We start from the raw sequence: 21,714 nt of genomic DNA, 5'->3' as shown, positions 1-21,714 counted from the left end.
CTATACTTAGACTAGTCTATGTGTACTTTTGCCATGAGTACCACAACAAAGTTTCAAGCGTCAGTTTATTCAACCAAATAACAAAATACAATTTTACACCATATATATTCACAATAATACCGTTGCTAAAATGTGAAGAACACATCCCTATCAACATTCCATTAAAAATACATGAAAAGAATGTTTTCAATACATGAATTTATACGAGGTGAAATCATTCACAGACGGTCCATCTTTCCTCATTTCCAACAGAAATGTACAAAAATCTATAGCTGATCCTCAGGCCTCTCCAATATCAGTCGAACAGTCAGCGACCGGTATGTTCAGCCATCTCTGTATCTGAGCTGAGTCTGAGCTCGGCTATGTGATAAAGGTCGGGGTCGGGGTGAACGGACAGCTGTGATTGGCTGCTCTGGTCCCTCTTATCCCGTGCGTGAACCATAGCTTGGCGCAGACAGGTGATCCACTGCTGCTTGCAGAAGGAGTCGTTGGCCTGCAGGCTGTATGACTGAGCTTTGGAGCGTCCTCTGCTGCTCACACGGAAGCAGTTCCTCACTGGGAGACGTGAAGAGATAATTAATGGCTTTCACTTTATCTAATGTCATAAGGCTTTTTTTTTATTTTTTTTAATAAAAGTAACTGCACATGCAAGCAGGAACAAAAGTAGCCTGTAATAAACATGAAATACTGTGAATTTTCTAATGCAAGTACTGTACATGTCATTAAAAGGTCATTAAAAGAAGACAAAGTGTTTGTTGTCCCTGTTAATTTAGTTATTTTGTTTTCTCTGCGGCACGGTTGGGGTAAAAAACGTACTTTTCAAAATATAAAGAAGAAAGCTGTTTCAAAATCATACAATGTCAAAAATCACCTCTGCAGTGAAATAAACAGAAAAAAAGGTAAATCTTTCTTGCTTATATATTAATTTTGTATGTCCTGGCCTGCCGATATGATAAAGACAATGCTATATTGCTAATATGAATATATGATGGTTGTTTTCCCCATTATTTATAGTGTAATCCAGTGATGGAGAGAATAAATCTACAATAACTCACAGCTTTAGCCCTACACTGCTGTGTTCATACACGTTAATAGCTAAAGCTCCATTTACAGGTTCCTTGAAGATGTTACCTTTATCATTTCCTCCAGTGAAGGCTCCCCTAAAGCTGCCTCCTCCACCAGCTTCTCCATCTGGAATTTCCTCCAGATTTATTAAGGCATTAGAGAGAGGCTGTCTGTAAACCTGGAACACCTGACCTCCGTCTCTGTCTTCCCCCGGCCGGCTCAGCACAAAAGCCAGCTCAAATAGGAAGACGTGCAGCCTCTGACAAATGAGACAGGGAAACAAAATGTGAGTGATTTCGATGATTTTACCACCAACAATCACCCCCTATCAATGAAAATAAATTTTAAATTGCACAGGAAAAACTAATACAAGAAAAAAATAGCTTACATTCACAAGGATGCTCATATTACTGGCCTATAAGTCTACACTAAGACAGAAGAGTAATAGCAATAATAATACAAAGGAATAGCAACAGAGAGCTAGTACCTGGCTCTTGTTGTTCTTCAGCTCTCCATGGCAGTAGAGGAAGCGGGACAGCTGGATCTCTGGGATTCTTTGACCGTCATCCACGTAGCTGAGACCCCGTCTGTAAAACTGACACTCTGCCTCTCCTGTCTTTTTGTTGACCTCTGACACGATGCTCTGGATGAGGTGCATCTTAACACAAGGACATGTAAAGTTATGTAATGTCAATTTGTCTCCATGTTACTTATGTCAGAATCAACAGCTACTGAACTTTGTTTCATGAATCACTATTTTCTTGCTGCAATTAGGAGGATCGAATTTACTGAATATTTATAAAGAAGATATTGGCTCCAGCCAAAGTCAACACTTGGACAGACAACAAAAATGGAGTTATAATCCTAATCTTAACCCAGTTAGTAGATTGTTTTGAAGTCAACAATAAGTAGAATCTAAATCCCTTTATGAATAAACACTTTATGGATTTGCAAAACAAAACAACAAAACATATTAGACAGGTTACCAAATGTAGGACAAACATCTGCAGGTCCAGAACATTAATGTTAAGTTGTGTAATGGTGTGTGTGTTCAAATTGATGCCTATATGTGCATACATGTATAAGGTCCCAACTCACTGCATGAGGCAACGTATCCTCGTCCGGGTGTTCTGGAGGTGTGCACTTCTGTATCTCTTTCAGCAGCAGTGGGTATTTGACCAAACGGCTTCGAGGGAGATCCAGGAAGTTCCACAGGTCCAGTTTCCTGCTGAATGATGACTCCTGACACAGACGCAGGAATTGCTCCACTTTTTTCTCATGCTTTTTCTGGTCCAGCAGAGCTTTAGCCCCCACCTGGTTACAGCAGTACGTTACATAGGACTCCAGACACGGGAACTGCAATGAGGAGAAAAAGAGGCACAAAGGAGTCAAACAAAAGAAGAGACACACATGCACTGAACTCTGACTGATGATGAGAGAAATGTAATTGAATGAACACAGGAAGTGGAGCTGTGCACCCTTTTTGCTTCTTCCTTAAATTTTCTTTTCTTGGCTCCCTTGCAGATACTCACCCAGTTCATCAGAGTGGGCCCCACCTGTCCGACCGTCTTCTCTGACCCCCTAAGCCTCTCAAGACGCTCCAGAAGATCTGTCATGAAACCAAAACACAACTGTTGCCTTCTTGTTTGTTTTTGCTGACTAAATACCAACTTTACTACAACTGAAAGAGGTGAAAATTCAACTTCCTCTATTTGCTAAAAAAGAAATAATGCCAGAAATATCTCAGTTATAGCATGGAAACTGGATGAATGAATGGACCTTAAATTTTTGGTGCTTAAAACAGTATTAGGGTTCAACACAGTTCAAAAGGGTATAGTGTTTGTTAAACAGCTTTAGAATTCACTCGGATTTATTAATTTGGAATAACTATGTGAACATGTACTGTGTATTTGATTGGATGTCAGCAGTTAAAATATGTGAGTATCGCTCAGCCATTCTTGTCGTCTCTATCAGGAGTTCTAAAACATCAATGGTGGGGTGGGCAGCTAATTTCTAGTAATCCAAAGAAATTTAATGAATTATTAGAAATGGTCTATTTCAAGCACAATTCTTAAAAAATATTGATTTTATTTACTGTACCTTTAAAATAAAACCATTGAATTATAAATAAATGGAGTGGAGAGTTGGAGTGAAAGTTGGAGAGAAAAGTTTGGAAACCCTTGGTATGTAGTATTAAGTGCTGTACATCATACATATATGGTACAATAAAGTTGTCTTTGACTTTGACTTAAAGAGATTTATAATTTATGGTCACATATGACTGCATAGAAAAAGGAATGGTTAACCTTGATGTAAAGGAATGAGGGAGTCCAGGGTACCAAAGATCTGTCCAAGTTCGCTTTCCGTCATGATGTCCAGCTTAAGCATAGGCTCATAGTACACCTGAAAGCACACAGCATATGTAAAAGAAAAAGTAAATGCTGTGCAGAAGGAAGCCTTTCAAAGAGGCACCAAATCAGGAAGTAGAATGAAAGATTGAGATATTCAACTTGCACCAGCTTAGGAATTAAACTGAAGAAGTAAACAAGAAGTACCTTCTTGACCAGAATGAGGTCATCAATCAGTTGTCTCTCTCCCTGCGTCAGCTCGTAGATAACCTGCAGAAGAAAAACAACTGGACACATCAATAACAATATGTGGATACAAACAACACCATATGTGAAATACACAGAAGAAAAACAACAAAAAATTCACAGCTGATTGTTCAATAAAGGAAGCTGAGCCAATGCCAGCTAACATCCTCTTTCGTAACTTCTGGGAGGGCCTGCTCCTCAGCAGATAAATGACACTCTGGTCACCCTTCCCATGCTGAAGCCACTTCCAGCTTGGCCCTCAAATCCCCAAAACAAGTTGCACTATATGAAATACTACAAATGCAGAATGTTTAATTTTCATGCAACCACATTGAACTTGACATATCGTCCTGCTCACCTCTTGACGCTTGATCTCTTTTGCGGTGAGGTCATGGATCTCCACAGTGTCACTCCAGCACTGACTGTTGCGCCGACGTGGGAATAATGAGGCCTTTGTGGAAGAGCGCAGGTGAGCTGGGGGCAAAGGCCGGGCCTCTGTGCGAAAACTGATGGACCGCTGTAAAAAAGAGTGGAGGAGTTGAACAACTGTACACAAAAGCTAACTGCACGACAAAAAGTCTGTGATGTTCCAATGTGTTGTTACCGAAATAGACTGCCCGATGCGTTTGAGAGCAGGGGTCTTCGTTGGGGTTATAACACCAGTTAGGCTGTTGGATTTTACCACAGGTTTGACCCTTTTGTTGCTGGGCTCCTAAAATGAAGTGAATAAAACTTTAATTTTCGAACAAGATCATCCTTGTGTGTCAGCGCCACTCATCAAACCTTTGTTTTCTTTATGCTTTAAGATTTTAAAGCCATTTCACCACATATCTAACCGGTCTAGAATAGGGACATCCTCACCTCCGAGTCCTTCATGTGATCAAACATCATTTCACTTTCCTCATCTTCCTCTTCATTCTGATGAACCAGAGCAGGTCACATTACAGAATATGTCAGGAATGAACATGAAAGAGACATACAGAGCTCAGAATGGAAAGAGAGTGATGTGGAGGAAGGTTAGATGGTTAATAGTGCAGCACGCTCATTTCCTGTGTGACACTTTCATAGAGGAAGGAGATTGAAACTGTGCCTTTGCAGTCAAATACAAAATGTCTGCCAGTTTTTGCCACACTCATCATGACATAGACTTGGTGTACTGAGATGCAATTAAATAGCAGCACTAAACATGTGTCTGTCCTTGAGATTTCACATTGTGAGGATAAAGCAAGCCTGGAGAGTCCCAAGGCATCATGAAAAAATAAATGAGTTAGTATATTCAGAGAGCTTCTGTCGCTGCACAGTGAACTAAAAATGCCACTTATCAACTCTGCACTCAGTGTTGTGGTTACAAAGGTAAGTCTGACTAATTTCCGCTACTTGTTAGAGACAGAGAAGAAGCTCTGTTGCACAAGATTTAATGATGGATCATTTAACACTCACCTCTAGGACTCTGATCACAGGGTCGGGTGTTGGATCTTGTTTTCTCTTCTTCTAAAAACAATAATTCACATGGACGTGAGCTTCATGCTTTGGTTTAGGATATTTTTTCCATGGGTTTGAACAGAAAAAGGTCATAGAAATAGGTAGATAGCGCAACCTACCCCAGCATGGTCTGAGTGGACTGAGTGTATGTCTCCTGGCAATGGAGAGCTTAAAGAAATTTAAATGCAGGTTAAATTTGACTGGAGAAATATTTTAATTGGATCCTACTAAAGTTTGCTTCTATGGTGATAATAACATTTATTCATTATGCCCAATGTGGACCATCTTCATATACTATTCTTTTAAAATTTCTAAATATTATTCTTTGGATCTTTAACCCTAATATGGGGCAACCAGAGCTTCAAATAGTTTAGAGTGAATATTTAAGTCATCATACCAGGAAGTTCTTGTTTCGCCAATGTCCTCCACTTCCATTTTCCTGCTCCTTTCAGTACATCTTCACAGAAACATTAGTCTCAAAATAAACTGAAATAATCCGCAGTTCTGTCCGCTTCAGCAATGCCTGTCAGAGCTCAGTGCAGTCCTTCCTCCTCACTTTCTTCCTCATCTCAGAACCAACCACATCCTTTCGAGTTGCATACTTGCGTATCCGCAGTTCTCGGCAGTGTTAAACTCTGAACTTGTTCTAACGAATGACTAAACCTGCATGGCACAATTTTTCATTTTTGAAATCATTTATCAAGAAAATTACTCACACATTTGTGTATATTTAATGTTTACTATAGCTTTACCCGTTTTCAGTGGTGCTTCCTGGTTATGCTTGATGAACTTTCTTGTGGAAACAGAAGTTAGCCAGAAAAGGGGGGGGGGGGAATAAAGACTGACAACTGTCAGTTGTTAAATCAGTAGCATCATTTTTATCAATTATACAAAATTACTTTCTGCAAAAACCACAGGGAATCAGGTATGTTTTTACATGTTTATTCACTATCACACTAAGTGCTCCCATTTCAAGATACATCTCATTGTCTTGTTTGTATACCGTCAAGTTGAATTAACAAAGCAGAGCTTATAATCTACAAGGTGTACGCCCCGCAAAAGTATGCTCCTCCCACCCCAAAAGAAATACAAATTAAAACACGAAATAAAGACAGAACGAACTGGTTGCCCCAAACAAAGTGCTCAATGAGGTGGGTTTTAGGGGCACTTTAAAGTGACAAGGGGTCCAATTGTGTGTATGAGTGACACAATGATTACAGTTCCAATCAAGAGAAACTATTGACTCAAGTTCAGGTGGTTCATATGTTTATTGAAATTTGGGGTCTCACAAATTTAAGGCAGGAAATTAATTTTAATATTTATTACTAGTTGAGATTATTGACTCAAGTTTTTAAGTCAATGAGGTACATCTTTACTAACACAGCAATGTGAGATCAAATCTAAGAAACAGGGGTTTGAGGAGAGAAAGGATCAAGTACAGTCAAGTGGAGACGGTCGGCTGAATTAAAAGATCCCTTTTTTTTTTTTTTTTTAAGTTGAGGACTATAAAGAGTGTGAGGATGTTTCAGAAGAACACTAACAGGGCTATGGAGTTCCACACTAAACTCAGCAGAGGGGGTTCTGCTGCTGGGCAACAAAGGTTTCATTACACGCCAACTTTCTTTCATGACACCCCTGTTCAATCAACTGGGCAGTCACGGGATCCCTAACACACATACAGGTATCCTTAAATCACTTTAATGGGGCTATGTACACTCAGGCACAGGTTTACACAACCACAGGCCTACAAAAATCCGATAAACCGATTTATCAATCCAACCCCCCCCCCGCCCCAACCTCCAGTCCTCAATTACAATGCCCACCCTCGTCTCTCCCCTTATAATCTCCACCCTCCTGCGGGTGGGTTCAGTGTGGAGTTCAGCGAATGGTGTATCTGACATAGGGCACTTCCACATCTTCGTCTGACAAGTCGTTACAGCATAACTCAAACACCAGGGCTTTCACATGCTTGCCCAGCTTCTTTTTAGACACCTTTGTGACAATTTCTGTCATCCTGTTGAACACACAGAGAAATACAATCAAGATAGTGAACTTAAAACTTCAACATTTCAAGGAGAAAGCACACGCATGTAATCTATGTACTCACGGTAAGTCCAGTCTTTCTTTGAGTTTGGCAACTGGCATAAAGAAGGAGTAGAGCATGGACACTCCCTGAGAAAGCATGGTGATCTCCAACTTATGCTCATTCTAGGAAAAACAGGGGAGAAATGAAAGCATGATTAGTTGGCTGAGGAACAGAAACAGTGACACAGTTAAAGGAAGAGGAACATACTTTAAAGTAGTCAAGGAACTGTTTGAGAGTCATCTCCTCCCCACTGGGCTGCAATCCTGTGACCTCGAAACGATCCCACAACGACCACTCAATTTCATAGTACTGTAACAACAATGAAGAGCAAGGATTAATACCAGTTATAATATCAGAGAGAGAAGTCAACGCAACCAAAATGCTTTGAGGGGGTAGAGGTCATTGTTGACCAAAAACATTTTACATTTCTCCTCAGCACACACTGATGACACCAGTGTGAGAAGGTCATATGAACTCATTTGCACCCAAGCAGATAAATTGTATCTACCTGATGCATCAGTATTAGCATGGCTGGGTCATCATCGGAGATTAAGACAATAATTTATAATAGTGGGGAAACAAATCAGTAACATATCCAAGCAGCTCAAGACTCAAGGTGTGGTTCTCATGCAGGTGCTCACCTTGTGTCTGGGTGCAGCAATGGGCTCAGAGAAGGCAAAGAAAGGCAGAGCCAAATTCATGAAGCCATTCTTGTATGTTTCCAGCTTCTTGTGTCCTTGGACAATCTTGATGAGCTCGAGACACACTAGACCGACCACTGCAGCTGTGGTAGTGGCGATGGCAGGAATGATCTTGCCAGCTATCAGTTTGCTCTGAATTGGATGGTGATGAGTGCCACAAAAAAAGAGGTAGTTATTATTTCAAGGGTTTCTACACAAACATGATACAGAGCACATGTAATTTAACAATTTAATATTGCAACTAAAATCATCCAGGTTCAAAGTGTCTATCCTCACCTTGTGTCGGTCAGTGGGGGGAATGTCGTAGTTCTCTGCTCTCAGGTTGGATGCTGCTACGATGAAGTCCATGTGGAAGTTAGTGTCATCATCCTGCGTTAACAGGGGAATTCAGACAAAACTATCACAAATGCAGAGTGAAATTTAACTGACAAGCAATAATGTGGTTTAGGATGTTCACAAAGGGATTTGGAGGAGGAGGAAAGATTATGTACCTTCTCAAAGTCAATAGGGCAGAGTTTGAACTGGGAAGAATCAGGGGGAGGCAGCTGGGACTTCATTTCTTCCAGTCTGGAGTCATCTATAAATTAGGTCAGTCGTACAAGTATCTGTCAGCATCGTCAAATACGTGTATATTTTGAATAACAATAAATTGTTATGACTTGAAAGACTGTTGAAAAATGCAGACTGGCTCATCTTACCAACGGAGGAATTACTATTTTGTAGGTCCTGGTCAGACACATGGATTTTAACCCCTGAACGAGGGGTAAAGAAGGGGACCTTTACTTCTTGTAAGATTTTGATCACAGCTGAACGATCAGTGCTGCCTTGTACGCCATATGTCTGGGCAAACAGGTTGGCTGCTGCCATGATGTAGTCCATGTGCAGCTCCTGCATTAAAAAAGATTAAAAACATTTCCTTCATTATCTTGAGGCTCTATCATAAGAAGTTCAGAGCAAAAATCTCTTTAAGTCATACTTACATTGCTAGTGCTGAATTCAAGAGGGTGAGGACACCTCTTTGGGCCAGACCAGAAAGGGGCACCAGAGCTTGTGAGCTGAGACAAAGCGGAAGACGAAATGAGCAACCATAAAATTATACATGACCATTCAGAATTTAGAATTCCTATAATTTAACATGCAACAGATCTCAAGCTGATGGGATGATATGTAAATGAGTGCCAACCTACATAAGCGTCAAACTTCTTGGGCATCAGACCAAATTTAGGGATGTGGGGCACTCACTGAATTTTATTTCCAATTATGATTCTAAAATCCAAAATGTTAGTAAAAGACAGTTTTAAAAAAAAAGGTTTTCGAACTGCACGCTCCTTAGCAATGATTCTTTAGCAGTGTGCTTTCACCTTTTCCTTAAAGGCAAAAGTCATCTTCCACCTATCATAGGAAGATGTCACATGTATGAGTGTGGATACTTAGCGCACTCAGACACATCAATACACAGTGCAAGGAGATCCAACATGAACAGTCACTTCACTCTGCCGCAGTCTCAATACATTGTAGTGACAAGACATAACCCTAATTTGAAGTAAGAAAGCAAGGGCTGGGGAATACCCCATGACCACCCATTAATACACTGCAGGCCTACAGAACTGTTCATACCATTGCATTGTAGCATTTTATATTATCCATAATTCCAAAACTGTACATACTGGGAAAGCTCAAGACTAAATAGCACATATCCCAAGGCGACTGTTATTCGTAACCTGATGAGCCCCACATGTACCTGATCTGGGGGGAAGTTGTGCAGTAATTGGCGGATGTTGTTGCTGTACTGACACTGCCAGTGGTTGCGTGCCCAGGCTACACAGTCAGCCCAGCTGTGTGGGCAATCTATAACAAGACTCTTGTGGACAGCCTCCAGAATCTCTGCTGGCTGAGCTCCGGTAAGTTTCAGAGTACGTTCCATGAACTTTGGATCCCTAAAATGACAACAATCATTATTTTTCAAGTTCGTTAAAAATCCAAGAGGAGCTGACACATTATTCGCATCTTTCCAACCAGTAAAATTTTACTGAAAATTAAATATGACAAAAACATAGCAAAAATAGCTTCTTATAATCTAATCTTTAAAATAGAGGCACCACAAATCATTTTATATCACAAAAAAAGAATACAGTGATGCCACATCAACAAGGAAGTCAACTCACGTGAGGTACTGCATGGCATTCTCTGGCGGCTGTTTGAACAGACCCTCAAACTCGTCACGGGCCCACTGAATAGAAGAGACACCAGATCAATTGGACAGTCAGTGCTCTAAATGTTTGTTATGTGTGAAAGTTATTGTCAAACTGTAAACCTGGGAAATAAAATGACAGTTTGGCAAAAATTACAAGACTTCTTGTTAGATACAATACTGAAATACATGAAAACCAAACACTGTTCTAACAATAAGAATTGATGTATACTTTACTCATAAGTGCAGTGGTGCACCTACTGACCTGCAGTGTGTGCTCAATTGCGTTTGGGAAGTTCTTGAGGGTACAGATGGGAATGGACTTCTCAGGTGGGTCTTGGCTAGAGCTGTAGGACTCTGTGAGAAAGGGGATCACAACCTGGACATTCCCTTTTGTACCCAGAGTACCGGACTCCAGTAAAGGTTTCCGGTAGTACACACACCGCCGATCCATGTACATACCTGCGCAATGATCAGAAATGCAAAACACAATTTCAAGACTGTGATTTTCTATAGAGGTGAACACTACTGCAAAAAAAAAAGAAAAAAAGAATTAACATAATTTTTGGTGTCTCTTACGTGCATCAACATTGTCAAGTGCATTGGCCACTCCATCAAGGCTTTCAAAAAAGTCATCGTCATAGATCCTCTCTGTGTCGGGTCCAACCCTATTCTGATGACCTGTGATTCTGATGGAAGGGTTCATCTGCTTCACTGCAGCAGCAGCTGTGTCACTCTTCATTTTCTGTCACCACAGAAAAATATATTTTTAGACATAAGGACTGAAGATGACCAGAGGAATTTTAAGTTTAAGTTTGTATTTTAGACAAATGCTCATATTTTTATGGAATTTTTTTTTTTTTTTTTTACACCAGATGCCCTTCTTGCTGGAACCCTTTGCAATTTCCTGGGCTTTGGACCAGTCTACAATTGACACTGGCTCTATCACTGAGCTACATCCTCGGCTGTCAAGATTTTTCAGGGTATTACCTACAAAAAGTTAGTGGTACATTGTGTGGCACTTAAGACAGGTGCCGTTAATAACGCAATTTCTGATTACAAAATGTGGGTCTCACTATAACTGCTTTATACCTGCAAATCAACTGAAGCAAAGAATGTTGTGACTATAATAGAGCTTCAATATAAATCTACCGTATACTTCATTATTTTTACTAAGCAGCTCATGAAATAACCAATACACCAACACATCAATGACAAGGCATTATGTCTCCAGGCATTATGCTAATGTATTTCCTCCTTTAGTAGCAGCAGCTGCACTCTGTAGCATTTACAAATTGTAAATCTAAATGAAACACTTCTCAGAAACATCAAATTTAATTAATGGATGAAGTACACTATGACTCATGTATGTATGGAAGTAGCAGAGATGATACTAACTGTAACATCGGAGGGTCTGAAGAGGAATTGTCTGTTGAGGTTGGACTTCTCTATGGTGTCCATGTCCGTAACAATGACCTCACCCTCCCCAGCCGCCAGTCCAATCATGGCAAAGTTTTTCAAGAGCTCACAGCCAATAGCACCGGCTCCAACCTGGAACAACAAAACCTCCGAGTCAAGCTATTCCTTCGAGCTGTATTGCAAAGTCCATGTTAATATAGTTTAATTTGTACCATGTATTTACATCAACAAAATATACATATTACGTTAACAGAAGGCTTGCAGTAGGCAACTACATATTTAGAAAGATTTGTGTCAAAAATTTAACTAGGATGGATGTAATTTTTTGCCAAATTCCAGATGATCAATAATTAGATTGTCCTTCCTCTAAAAGCTTTGCTTTAATTGGAAACAATCATCCAACAGGTCATGGAGTTATAATAATTTTATTTTTAAAAGAACACAATGTGCTAAATAGTTCATTTCAAGTGAGATTTTTACATTTGGCCACAGAGACAATACATTTTAGAAAAATTTTGACATTGGTTTTACACATTAGCAACAGGTTGCCAGGGAAGGTGCTGGCACTGTCCCATAGATCGACTCACCAGGAAGTAACGTTGTTTGCCAAGCATATCCTGCAGCTTCGTACCAAACACTGCAATTTGCCCATCATATCGACAGTTCCTCTGGGAAAAAAGAAACAGCAAAACACGATTCACAACATTACTAATAGCATCTGAGTTTAACATTTAGTATTAGTGTGCGCCATTTTCACTCAACACATACAGGGGCACACTCTTCTTCTGAGAGCATGGCATCTTCTTCTTCAGCCAGGCACTCCAGGGCATCAAAGTACAACCACTGTGTTATTGGCATAAATTTCCCTGTACATGCCTAAAACAAAGGAGGAAAAATATACAGAAAAAAGAGAACATAAGACTTGGTAACAACCAGTTAGTGCAGTGCAAGTGCCAACTTGTCTAGTCACACAGAATGGTGAAGGCATTCAGAACAAACCCTGATAACTAGAGACAACCTGAGAAACAAACAGGTAACTTGAGGCTGGTTTCACAAGCAAATCCCAACTGTTAAAATGCTCAATTTACAACAGAACCTAAAGAAAAAAATATGTCGTAACTATATTCCTCTATTCAAGATAATTGGAGTTGGGGGGAAATTTTCACATAACCCACTTGTTTACATTACATTTAATTTGTACACAGCGAGTTCACCTGGGTATGAGTCATTGTGTGGAATTGTGAAATGTTTGTTACAGTATGAGACTTTCTCCATGCAAATAGCAGGAAATTATAATGGTTTGTTGTACAGTGTATAATATGAACAGAATTGAGTCAAGCAACAGAAGATGGTATTTAGGATGAACAAGTGACTATTAACTGGCAGCCAGCTGCTTTGTGTTGATGAGCTCTGGAGTATAGAGCCGTGTGTTGCGCCCAGAACATAGAACATCTTAAGCAATTAATTCCCGGAATCAAGAAAAGTAGGACATGTGAACAACAGTTTGATGTGCAAGACGGAGTCAACATTTAGACTGGTTTTAGGGTGCTAACAGTGTCCTACTGTGATTCAAAACAGGTGATCAATCCATATTCCCATGACTCCTTAAATATGCAGTCATAATTTCTGATGTTTCTGCATGAAAACATTTATATTTTCATCTTAGTTTTGAAATTCTGCAATGACTAGCACAAAGTCAACTGATATCCATAGGTTAACATTTTCTTAAATTATTTTTGAGTGCACTTTGATCAAACCTGTGTTCAAATCATGAGTTATTTATAAAACAATGAATAGTATAAAATCAAATCATCATTCGGGCGCAGCAGGGATGGTAATCAACTTTGGAATAAGCAAACACATAGATGATGTGATGTTGGCTTTGTCCAGTTTATGCTGATATCATTTTTTTGCCTTCACACAAGTTTACTCAAGATGAGTGAAAAATAGTAACAAAAAACAAAAACACTGACCTTCATCACTTCTTGTGCAGCAAGGCCTCCGATGAAGGCATTGACAGGAGCTAGGTCACCAGCAGCAACATATGACAACTTTTTGATAAGAGCCTCGTCCAGCTGCTCCACTTTGGCCGACCCCGTCTGGGCAGAGTTCACCTCTTTGGTCAGTGTCAGGAGCTCATCACCATCAGCCTGGAATACAAACACAAAGTAGTATATTTCATCAAGTTCCAACATGAAGAATACAATATCAAGTGATGCACAATTACCCATTTGCAATTCAACAGTGACTTTAGTTTTCATGCAATGACAGGGTTATTTACCACTGTAGCATTTAAAACTCTTGAGTGATATTACCTGGCTCCAAGGTACCGGAAGGTGGTTGTGTTTCTTCTGGAAAGCATGGATAGCCTGGAAGCCCACGTGTAGCTGTCCTGGACGATCAAATTTGCCAAAGTCTGTCATCATGAATTCTGGCTCAGCCATGGAGGAAGAGATGGATTTCTGAACAGGAAAAACAACAAAGATTTTGATGTTTAACTATTCCAATAAGGAAAAGAGCAGCAGACAATACTAAAGCACTCGTATGGTTGCGTTAAACCCAAATAAATTTCACAATCAACATGCAAATACTGAACGAAAAAGTGCACGTCACCCAGTATGAAAAATGGCAGACACTTACAAAAGCAACCTTCTTGGGCATCTTAACTTGGGAAACAATTCCTCCTCTTACATAATCCGTAAAGCCAGCTGTATCACAGATGCTGAAGGTGTATGGACCTAAAGAAGGAAGTAATAATATCAATTACTAACCAAATTAACATTAAGTTACTTTAAAAAATAGAAACAGCTCTTACCAAGAACTTTAATTTCCACCGGATTACAGCCATTGAGCTCTGTCATACCCTGAACCTCTGTGAAGGTGACATGGTCTCCAGTCTCAAAGCCATGACGTGCTTCATCCAGACACGTTACAACTCCTGGATTGTCCTGGAGAAGATATGGCGAACAAATTTTGGTGAGAAAATGAAAACATAAACACCAAGAAACAGCAAGTACTTTTAAAAAAAACTAAAAACCACAAACACCTTGCCAAGGGAAGGACTCACCTTAGTAATCATGGAAATCATAGCACTCAGTGGCTGCTCTCCATTGGTATCATACACAATCATCTCCTCACCAAAGTCACAAAAAAGCTGGCTACAAAACAAAACAAAGGAACTTAATATTGGACAACGATAGACAGGCAAGGTATGTACATAATGTGAAACCAGACTCTTACCCAAAAAGACCACGTGTGTCTGCAACAATGAATTTGATCCCTTTTTTGTGGCATAACTCTCCCACTTGCTGCTGCTCATCTAGAGTGGAGTTAGTCAGCACTACCGCCTAAGCCACAAAAAAGATACATTCAAACACCAACATATCCTCCTACTCTGAGTGAGTGGAAGACTAAATTGTTCCCCAGTCATACCTGGAACTTGGTCAGGTAGTCTTCAGTGAGGGATCCAGTGTAGGCTGTCACAGGGACATAGTTGTTGAGTTCACCCAAACGAGGCTGACTCACTTCTGCTCTGTTTTTCCCCAAATCATCCTCTCGAAGGTAAAACTAAAACGCATAATCCATGAGATAACAAGACAAAATAATTATACATAAAAGCCATAACTGTTAGACTGATGGTCAAGTATCAAATATGTCAATATTAAAACATTTACATGCCTAGTCAACTCAAAAACAGACTAATACTGAAATGTATTTATTTCCATACATCCTTCTTTAGGCAAAGGCTGAATTTTGCCACGCCACATGATCTTGAAAGTCTCAAACTCAGTTTACCCACCACTTACATTCTGATATCTTCTCTTTTAATATACGAAAGTACATTACCCAGCATTTGCCTCATTTAACATTTAGACGTCCTATCATAGAAAAGCGGATGCGACGGCTCGCTGATTTGGAATTTTCATGTGAAAATGGAGTGTCAGACTTATCAAGCATAAACACAGCTCTTACAGTTCATTCATGGATGAAACAGTGTTGGTGCAAAGAAAAGTCAAATTGGGTCATAAGATTAATTTCCAAACTTTCACCCAGTCTATACATAACAGCATTATTACTTCTTAGAATCCAAATTGTATGCGGTAAAAGTTGGTTTCATAGAACAATGACATTGGTCAAAATTCAGTGGCTAAAATATGTGCTTTAATACACATGCGTACAGGAACTTTAGTGCTGCGAACTATAACAAAATTAGAAATAAATTCCAAACACCAAAAAGTTGGTGCATTTAAAAAGGGGAAAAAACTGCTTTCAGGTTCTAGCAAAAATATAAATGGATCTGCCAGGATCCATCCTGTGACCACATCACTCATAATACAGTGTCTGATTCTTTTCTTTAATGTGCAAGCCAGTATGCTTAGGTATTTTCACAACAATGTGAAAGACAATGTGCATTGATTTTTGAAAATTTGTTCCTACACAAAATCTGGACAACAGTTAATGTACCTTTGAATTAAGACTGTACATTATTTAAAGCTTTGCAGCCTTTGAAACTGAGTGTGTAGCCAACTGGAATTTTTTACCAGAACGCATAATCTGAAAATAGTTAAGGTAACAGGTTTAGATTGATCTTCATTAAAATAATTTTTGAAATGCACACATTTTATTTGCATTATTTCATCAATACTATTCTGTCTTTGCTGAGACTCCTGAATTAACGCCTAAGCATTCCATTTTCAAACTCATTTGCATTTTTCTAAAACATACAGTCTCAGGCTTTATGAATTTAACAATCGCCATATTGGAAGAATGCCCTACAAAAGGTTGTTGCTCTACTACGATTATGATCCCAGCAGAGACCACACACTAAAAAATCTGGGTCAACCCATGTTTAGCAAGGGTGGGGGTGAGCTGCAGTGCTCTTTTTGGATGGCAACAATACAACATGACGAACCCATAATCGTGAACTACACTTCCTTTAGGAACCAGTCATAAAACAAACAGAACATAAGATATATTGCCAACAAACGATGTCTGGGAAACTCATTGATATGACTGTAAAGACACATGTATTTTTGTCCAATAGAATGTCTGCAGTTTTGACATACCTGAGAGGAGAGGTCTCTCCATTCTGCAACTCCTTGGTCATGCACAGTGACACTTCTTACTCCTCCAAGAATGACATTCTTTGCAATCTCCACTCCAAGACCTCTCATGCCCGAGATGAGGACATTGGAGTTCTGCATGCGTTTCATAGCATCATGGCCCAACACGTAACTACACAAAAAGACAAAATATTATCAGTACGACTGTTCCTCGTACAGATAAAAAAGATAAATCTAAAGAATTAGGCGTACAGTTGTCTGGAGTACAGGCCTTCATCAATCTCAGCATCATTGCCATTTTTAGCCATGCCCTGTGTAGATAAAACAGATTTTATTTAGTTGATATTGGTTAAGAAGTTGAGAAAAAGTATAAGGTTGGTGTTTACGCTTACGTTGGCAGGTGTATGGGAAAGATCAGTTCTGACAGAGTTAGAGGAGGAGCAGTGGGATCCCGTCTTCGTCTCTGTTCCTGACAAGCGACGCTTCTTGGACAGCGGCGAGCTGGACATCTGAGCATTAACAAATGCGGAGATCTTTCATGTAGTGCGCTAATCACACAAGTTACCCTATAACAACACTGAACAATTTTTCATTAAAATTTGTTAATCTACTTACCAAAATGATTTTTTCATATTTTTATTTTTATTTAACCTTTATTTATCCAGGTTAGCCTCATTGAGATTAAGAATCTCTTTTTCAAGAGGGACCTGGGCCAAGAAGGCAACATTTGTAATTATTAACACTTAGGAACACTTATTAGAGACTTCATATCATTGGTATATGTGTAACTGAATGCATCTTAACCTTGCTGAAAACTGTGCAACCTATATGCTTTTTGACAACATGGGGAAAAAAAACCCATCCTGTTTCCATGATAACTGAGATGTAGTGTTTCCTTTAAGCATCTTTATTCAACACAATTGCTTAATCAGAAAGCACAATGGTTGTTCAAATAGATGTTTTCAACATCAGATACAGTAAAAATGTTATTTTTGAAGACTAAGAAATTTGCAAGTAGCTAGACTTACTTGCCTGAAGTAATTCCTTCAAGAACGCAATAAATATATGAACATGTGTGGATTTTGGTAGCTTTACCATTAAACAGATAAGTTAAGAACAGAAATGGATCACTGTGGTAATATTCTTGTTTTCATCAGAATTGACTTCAAAAATCAATTTCAATTAAGTAAAAAAAATGAATAATTTAACCCAATGGTTCCATTACAATGAGTACTCAAACTGAATACGAAATCAACTTCATGATGGAGAGTGGATTCGTAGTCCAGGGAGCAGCTGGTCTGGCTGTTGGCCAAAAACAAACCTACTAGACAACTAACTGCCAAGGAAAAGACATAAATGGCAGCATTATCAGGTCTTTTCATGCTCAGAGACAGCGCTGACTTGTTAATGCATTTCTATTGTTTATTGTAGTGGGATGCAAAGGCCACTAACCTCGCTTCAACAAAGAGCTAAATCATGAAAACTTCACTGCAATGAAGTGAGTTACATCTCAGTGTCACGCAGGCGAGGGACACACGGACCAAATTTGGCAAATCTAACAGTAATGTGAAAATTTAATTGAGTACGTCAGCCAAAACCTGTTACTTCAAGAAGTGAAATGCAGAATCTCAACCATTCACATCTCACAATAAATGAAACCAGCCACACTTCCACATCCAATGCAATCAGCTAACCAATGTCCTTAAAGTCTAACTTAAACGTTCATAAAGCTTTATACAAGTTGAAGCACTACAGTAAGTGGGCTGTGTTATACGACTCATTGTTACATATTGCCAACAAGGGCTTTGAACCTGAATTTTTTGCCAATCGGTTCATTCCAAACAGAAACAGTATTATAATGTTTACGGTTTTTATGTCCCACCCAAGAATTGACGTACCTGAACTAGTTACTACAGTAAAAATGTAATTTCTGAACTGGGTAATAACGTTCCTTGAAAATATAAATTGGTAGGTAGTTTTAAGACTTTTCAACACAACTGCTTAATCAGTAATCAAGGCAATCAGTTTATATACTGTAGATATGTCCCTGCAGCAAACAGTGGAACAGCACTGATGCAGTTACCGAACAGAGGATGGAGAAACAGAAAAAGACCGAGAAGTTGTAGCAGTTTTATGATGCATCGAAGTTTCAAAGTTTCAAAGCTTCAAAGTTTCAGATCAGAGTCCAGGGAACTCTGCTTTGAAAATGGCTGCAGCCAATGAGTTCATATCTAAATCAAACATTTTTTAAGAAGACTACAGTGTTTACCTGTTAAAACTATAATCCAGATTGGGAGACTGCCTTTTCCTTGACTGCTGGTTGCATTGAAGTTTCAAAGCTTCCAAGTTTCAGGGCAGAGTCCGGGGAACTCAGCTTTGAAAATGGCTGCAGCCAATGAGTCAATGTCTAAATCACACATTTAAAAAAAAAAAGATTACAGTGTTTACCTGTTAGGAATATACTTTAATCCAGATTGGGAGACTGCCTTTTCATTGACTGCTGGGGATATGCCTCAATTTCTCTGCTCTCATCACACATTGGGTGAATGACAGGAAGTGAAATTTTTTTCAAAAACGAAAAAGGTATTAACTGGTTACTGTTATTTTGAATAATCGATTCTATTCCAGAACATTAAAAAATGTTTTAATTTCATGAACCGGTTCAAAGCCCTGTTGCAAACTGAACTGTCCCTGCCCGTCGACAAACCAGCTCGGCATGATACAGCAAAGACGTATAATACCGGAGACCGGGTTGGTACCTTTACTGTAGATCATTTGCACCACCTCCTTAGTGGTAAACCCAGCAATACATATTCAACTTTAACGAATCAAATGTCAGCTAACACCGAGAAGAAATTGATTAAGTAGGTTACCGGCCACTAATCTGCTTGACAAGCACAGTCTGAACATTAATAACTTACAGGCAAGGAAACACCAGCCAATCCTTTGCCGCTTGGTCGAGGCCTGCATGACTCCCAGTGCGGAACACAACTTTACAAGCTAGCAACTGTAGCCAAGCTACACTATTTTGCTACCAGCTCGCACGACATAACATTGGGTCTATTTTGACAGCTAGCTATCAAAGCTCCTCGACTGGTATCGTTTAATTCTGTAGACAAAATAAACCACCTCTTAACTTTGTCGCTCGATTCAAGCCTTTTTGCGAATGAAAGACTGGCTATAACACTCGTGCTCCATTGATCTCTCTTACCAATAATCCTTCTCGTTCACTTCCCAGTGCGAACCCGCTCCTGTCCCGTAGTTCCTTTATGTCAGATAGATGTGTGTTTCAAATTCGACGATTCGTAAAAATAAAATAGACGCAATGCGGGATTATGGTGGTCTCCACTATACTGTCGAGTCACTATGTCGTTGCTGAGAGTCTCTATGTGGTTGCGCTGCTGGCTTTGCGACTGCAGACGGGAACAAAACCAAAATGGCAGATGGAGAGAAAGGGGCGGAGGAGCTGTGACGCAGGGGATAAAATATTCTACAGGAAAGGGCGGTCGCGAGCGTGCTGCACTGCCAAGTCTTCACGTCATTGGTTGACGAGCTGAAGTCAGTACGTACTCATCCCGCCCCTTCTACCAGTACATGCATGCCATGTACATTACTGTACAATGAAACACCGGACCTCAAGTAATCCATGTAAGAAACAACCCGATTTTCGTTAATACACGCATTGAGCATAATTAACAAGTACAACATAGAGAGCGTTATGAGTACAGTCTATTTTGATATTCTATCAGGGTAACCCCATCTACCGTTTCTGAATGAAACACATGAATAATAGCACCTTTGTTTCACTGAAGCGTTGACAAAAGTCGTCTCATCGTGGAACTAAACACTACTGCACACACAAAACATTCATCAGTCATTCTTTAAGAAAGGAAACGACACATCTTTGAGTACAGTCTAGGTATTTGTCTAACCCTTACTGCAATAATTTGTGTAATGTGGTTTGACTTGACACTTTCAAGGAGTTCACCAAAACAGCTAACAAGTATGCTGACACTGTAAAGAGAACCGAGACAGGTACGGCATTAAACACACTGATTGTTTAATTGATGCTCAACGTCTGGTCCAGAGTCATACTGAGGTTAGGGGTGAGCATTCCTTGCAGAAGGAGTATTGGGGGAGGGGGTGTCTGACAAATGACAAAGGCCCTAGGAAAGAGTGGGCCGCATATTCCCGGGTACACATGTCTGGAAGATCCCTATTTACATTTTTTGTGCTAGGACTTAATTTAAAAAAAAACCCTTGATTCCAAAATACCAGAGTAAACGGAGGTGAACGCAGTAATATATCTCACGTTACGAGGCTGCCTCATCACTTGTCAAGCTAAGAGGAGACTCTAGCCAATATTGCGTTGCTGTGGTAACATTGCCGTGCTACTGTAATATTATCAAAACGAAATTCAATCAAGATAGTATACTGCCAGTAGATTCTATCAAACATTTCTCAAAGCAAGGTAGCTATTGTCGGCCTCTGAACATTGCGTACATATAATGTTTGCAGCTATTAGCTTTCAAGCTACCGTTACTTATTCATTCAGAACATTAATTTACGCATTCCCATGCACATAAATGTGCAAAAGTAAGTTTAACATCAATGGTTATGTGACAGGCGATTGTTAGCCCCTATCTCTGTCCCAGAGAGCTGCTGGAATGGTTACGATAGCCAACGCAACAAACGCTTAATGTCTACCAATAACGCAGTTCAAACGACTGCGTAGTTGTTAGCTTATGTGCGCTAGCTTTCAAGCTATCTAGCCACCCAGCGACTTTTCCTACTAGTGCCGCTATGATAGCTAACTAGCTAACGTTAGCCAACTAGCTGGGGCTAACACTGCCAAGACGGGAGCGTATACAAGTGTGCAGAACTTACCACATCCGATATTACTCGGCCTGGTCTGTAGTATTAAAATCAGTTTGTATATAACAAGAAAGGTTAAAAATAACGTGACAATTCAACACTATTGTTGACTGCAAATTAGAAAGTATGTCAGGGTGGCGGGTTCTGTGAGAGTTTTTCCGCTGGACGACTGCCTGCCCGGCTGCTACAAGACCGTTTCCCCTCACTCTATTTCAGTTCAAAGCAGAGCAGCAACATG

General features: G+C 39.7%; 2 protein-coding genes and 1 non-coding gene across 5 annotated transcripts; all 3 read right to left on the bottom strand.

Moving 5' to 3' along the window:
* Positions 1-51: 51 nt before the first annotated feature.
* Positions 52-5,711, bottom strand: arhgef3l (Rho guanine nucleotide exchange factor (GEF) 3, like). Its single transcript, XM_068340639.1, has 13 exons — positions 5,539-5,711; positions 5,261-5,309; positions 5,100-5,150; positions 4,521-4,577; positions 4,264-4,371; positions 4,018-4,176; positions 3,621-3,683; positions 3,372-3,468; positions 2,598-2,674; positions 2,164-2,421; positions 1,553-1,723; positions 1,132-1,324; positions 52-555 (listed from the first exon to the last, which is right to left on the bottom strand). The coding sequence occupies exons 1-13, from the start codon at positions 5,574-5,576 to the stop codon at positions 308-310; spliced, it is 1,569 nt and encodes a 522-aa protein (XP_068196740.1). The 5' UTR covers positions 5,577-5,711; the 3' UTR covers positions 52-307.
* Positions 5,712-6,067: 356 nt separating this feature from the next.
* uba1 (ubiquitin-like modifier activating enzyme 1) lies at positions 6,068-21,676 on the bottom strand. 3 transcript variants are annotated; one of them, XM_068334325.1, is made up of 27 exons: positions 19,813-20,036; positions 19,050-19,123; positions 16,994-17,110; positions 16,854-16,912; positions 16,605-16,773; positions 14,971-15,105; positions 14,779-14,885; positions 14,606-14,696; positions 14,354-14,486; positions 14,179-14,276; positions 13,854-14,000; positions 13,512-13,688; positions 12,307-12,414; positions 12,126-12,206; positions 11,518-11,670; positions 10,699-10,864; positions 10,385-10,581; positions 10,094-10,158; positions 9,670-9,865; positions 8,909-8,983; positions 8,627-8,816; positions 8,420-8,505; positions 8,205-8,297; positions 7,869-8,060; positions 7,435-7,536; positions 7,249-7,349; positions 6,068-7,155 (listed from the first exon to the last, which is right to left on the bottom strand). In XM_068334325.1, the coding sequence occupies exons 3-27, from the start codon at positions 17,108-17,110 to the stop codon at positions 7,020-7,022; spliced, it is 3,174 nt and encodes a 1,057-aa protein (XP_068190426.1). In that variant the 5' UTR covers positions 19,050-19,123; positions 19,813-20,036; the 3' UTR covers positions 6,068-7,019. The 3 variants fall into 3 exon arrangements, with proteins under 3 accessions (XP_068190426.1, XP_068190408.1, XP_068190417.1); XM_068334307.1 differs by lacking the exons at positions 19,050-19,123; positions 19,813-20,036 and adding an exon at positions 21,489-21,676; XM_068334316.1 differs by lacking the exon at positions 19,050-19,123.
* On the bottom strand, positions 7,655-7,775 carry LOC137591108 (small nucleolar RNA U6-53/MBII-28). Its single transcript, XR_011034596.1, has one exon. It is a non-coding gene; the product is annotated as a small nucleolar RNA U6-53/MBII-28 (small nucleolar RNA).
* Positions 21,677-21,714: the final 38 nt, after the last annotated feature.

This window comes from Antennarius striatus, chromosome 2, assembly GCF_040054535.1.
Source record: "Antennarius striatus isolate MH-2024 chromosome 2, ASM4005453v1, whole genome shotgun sequence".
NCBI classification, from domain to species: domain Eukaryota; kingdom Metazoa; phylum Chordata; class Actinopteri; order Lophiiformes; family Antennariidae; genus Antennarius; species Antennarius striatus.
This window is presented reverse-complemented; position numbering and strand designations above follow the sequence as displayed.